The 2399-nt window shown below is 47.8% G+C and overlaps 1 protein-coding gene across 1 annotated transcript; it reads right to left on the minus strand.

The window, feature by feature from the left end:
* Positions 1-704: 704 nt before the first annotated feature.
* LOC117239468 lies at positions 705-1674 on the minus strand. The gene is made up of 2 exons (XM_033505026.1): positions 1056-1674; positions 705-1016 (listed from the first exon to the last, which is right to left on the minus strand). The coding sequence occupies exons 1-2, from the start codon at positions 1671-1673 to the stop codon at positions 720-722; spliced, it is 915 nt and encodes a 304-aa protein (XP_033360917.1). The 5' UTR covers position 1674; the 3' UTR covers positions 705-719.
* Positions 1675-2399: the final 725 nt, after the last annotated feature.

The raw sequence follows: 2399 nt of genomic DNA on the forward strand, positions 1-2399 counted from the left end.
GTAATGAGGTTCTCGTACATGCGACAAGTCGATCTCGTCGGATTGTTCTATCGCGTTTACCCTCAGTACATCCGGCGCGTCCTCGTGACCGTCGGTCTGATCGTCGAGTCGTAAAAATGTCACCTCGCGCCGTTTGACTCGCAACTCTACCTGGTCTAAAAAATCGGTACCTAAGAGTAGACTGTGTCTTGTCATTACCTTATTCGAGACAACATGCAGGGTGACAGTAAAGTCGTACCCGTCGACCGTCATTACCCTTGTAAACTCGCCCCAGGTACTATTGCCAGCGGAACCAAAACCATCAAACCTAAGTTTGCAGTTTCCCAGAGGTGGTGATCCTAACCTCGCATACTCATCCGCTCGTATGAACGTAAGGTCACTACCTGTATCCACTAACGAGACAAACCTGCAGCCATCTATCGACACGTCCTTCAAGTACTTTCCCTTTTCGGATCTTGACACTGCGCAAGTCTCTTTCGGTCGTGCCGTACACCTCGCTGCAATATGTCCAAATCCGCTGCACTTGAAACACATAACACCTTCTCCCCTCTCCGGACACTTAACCCTTAGATGATCCTCACTACCGCAAATGAAGCATCTTCTTTTCTTCATTGCGTCTACAGATTGACTGGGCTTCCCGTTCTTCTGGGTTTTAGCCGGCTTCACAATCGACTTTGCTTTGCGACTCTTCTGCTCTTCGTACATCACTAACCTCTTCCTCACTCTTTGATTGACGTCGCGCCGTATAATATAGCCTTATTGTTCTCGTCGTCTATTATTCCATCCACTATGTATTCCACCTTTGCTTCCTCCTCCATGTCCACATGGCTGGCTATTTCGAGCATACGGTACATGTAAGCCAAACATGCTTCATCACTCTCCTTTTTCGTTTCTTCAAGTTTCTGATGAACTTGCCCACTGTTGACTTTCCTCGAAAATTCTTTCACTAGCCCCCTCTTCAACTCATGCCAAGTTCTGGCATGACACTCGAAACTCGCGAATATTTTCGCTGATCCCTTCAGCAGCTTCCTGGCGTAGACTGCCTTCTGCCCATCCGACCACATGCACGTATCAGCGACTTCCTCGAACGCCTCGAACCATCGTTCGACATTTTCACCTTTGTCGCCACTAAACGACTCTAATGCATCTTCGACGTCTCTAAAACTCAGTGTCGAACCAACGCATGCCCTTCGACAATATTCATCACGGTCCTGATACACCCTTCGCGTATCTCTCTTATATCCTCTTGTGTTTTTCTTGTCATCTTCATCCTCACTTTCGTCGTCGCTTTCTTCTTCCAACGATATGTCGTTGCCATCCATGGCCGCTTGTAGCCGTGCGCGTAATTCTACTTTTCTTCCCGTCGTTTTTAAACCCAAACTAGCGAGGCACTCCTTCAACTCCTTCGTATTCATTTTCTCAACATCTTCATCTTCGTTACAATCACGCTCAGCTCTCTGTACGTTTTCTAAATCTCGTTGACCGGTTAGCTCTTCACCGCCCGTCGATCCCTTACGATACGATTGTCCAGCCCTACACGCCCGATTCAGCCTTGCAATCAGCACTGACCTCGCACCCGATATAGGGAGGTTCATTCGCGCGAGCTTACTCCTCAGCTCCTCCAGCGTCGACCCCTCTTCACCCGACAATCGTTCGTCCCCGACGTTTGCCATTTTTCACACTACACGAACTTAAGCAGTCAACGATATCGTTTTTTACCACACCGCGTACCGGTAAATTCACAACTAGCTCGAATAGCTCTGTTAAACCGTTTCGTTTTCTGTCTTGTCCAATCCCGGCTGAGCCCCCAAAAAATGTAATATCGTGATATAATGTGTTTACAAAGAGTGGACAATAGAGATGTTAATCAGACAGAAAAAGACGATTGTTGTTCAACCTGAACTATTCACACCAAACGTACAGAAAACAGCGCAATCCACACTCTCTCGGCAACGCCACTCGCACCCTCCGTCTCCGCTCAACTCGCACTCTGCTCCTCGACTCGCACTCTCTGCTTTTCGACTGTCTCTCGGGCCGTTGTAGCGCTCTATTGTCTATTGCTGGGCCCACCGCACACGTGTTTTACAGACGCTCGTAGCCAGGGTCACGAAGGTCTTTTCGGCTATTTACCTATTTACCTGAAGGACCCGGTAATGCGTTGATGGAACCGACAGCGCCTCGGCTCTCGCGACATTGTCTGTAGTTAGCTCGACGTTTCTTGGGCCTTTCGTCCACGATACTACACTAATGCTTACGAATCGTATTTATTTGTTTCGCTCTTCGTTAATATTCCACATTCTCTTTTGCCATTGCCTTTTTAACTCTGACAATAAGCGTTGAGAGAGCAATCTTGATGTGAACAGGATGACCAAAACTTTTACACGAAACGCAACAAGGTT

Source organism: Bombus vosnesenskii, unplaced genomic scaffold (genome assembly GCF_011952255.1).
Source record: "Bombus vosnesenskii isolate JDL3184/JDL3185 unplaced genomic scaffold, Bvos_JDL3184-5_v1.1 scf7180000014035, whole genome shotgun sequence".
Lineage (NCBI taxonomy): Eukaryota > Metazoa > Arthropoda > Insecta > Hymenoptera > Apidae > Bombus > Bombus vosnesenskii.

Bases quoted from the DNA above. Each gene is read 5' to 3' on its own strand.
- LOC117239468 (XM_033505026.1), bottom strand. From the start codon at position 1,673: ATGGCAAACGTCGGGGACGAACGATTGTCGGGTGAAGAGGGGTCGACG. The intron at 1,017-1,055 runs GATGGGCAGAAG...AAGCTGCTGAAG, and splicing joins CTGATACGTGCATGTGGTCG to GGATCAGCGAAAATATTCGC.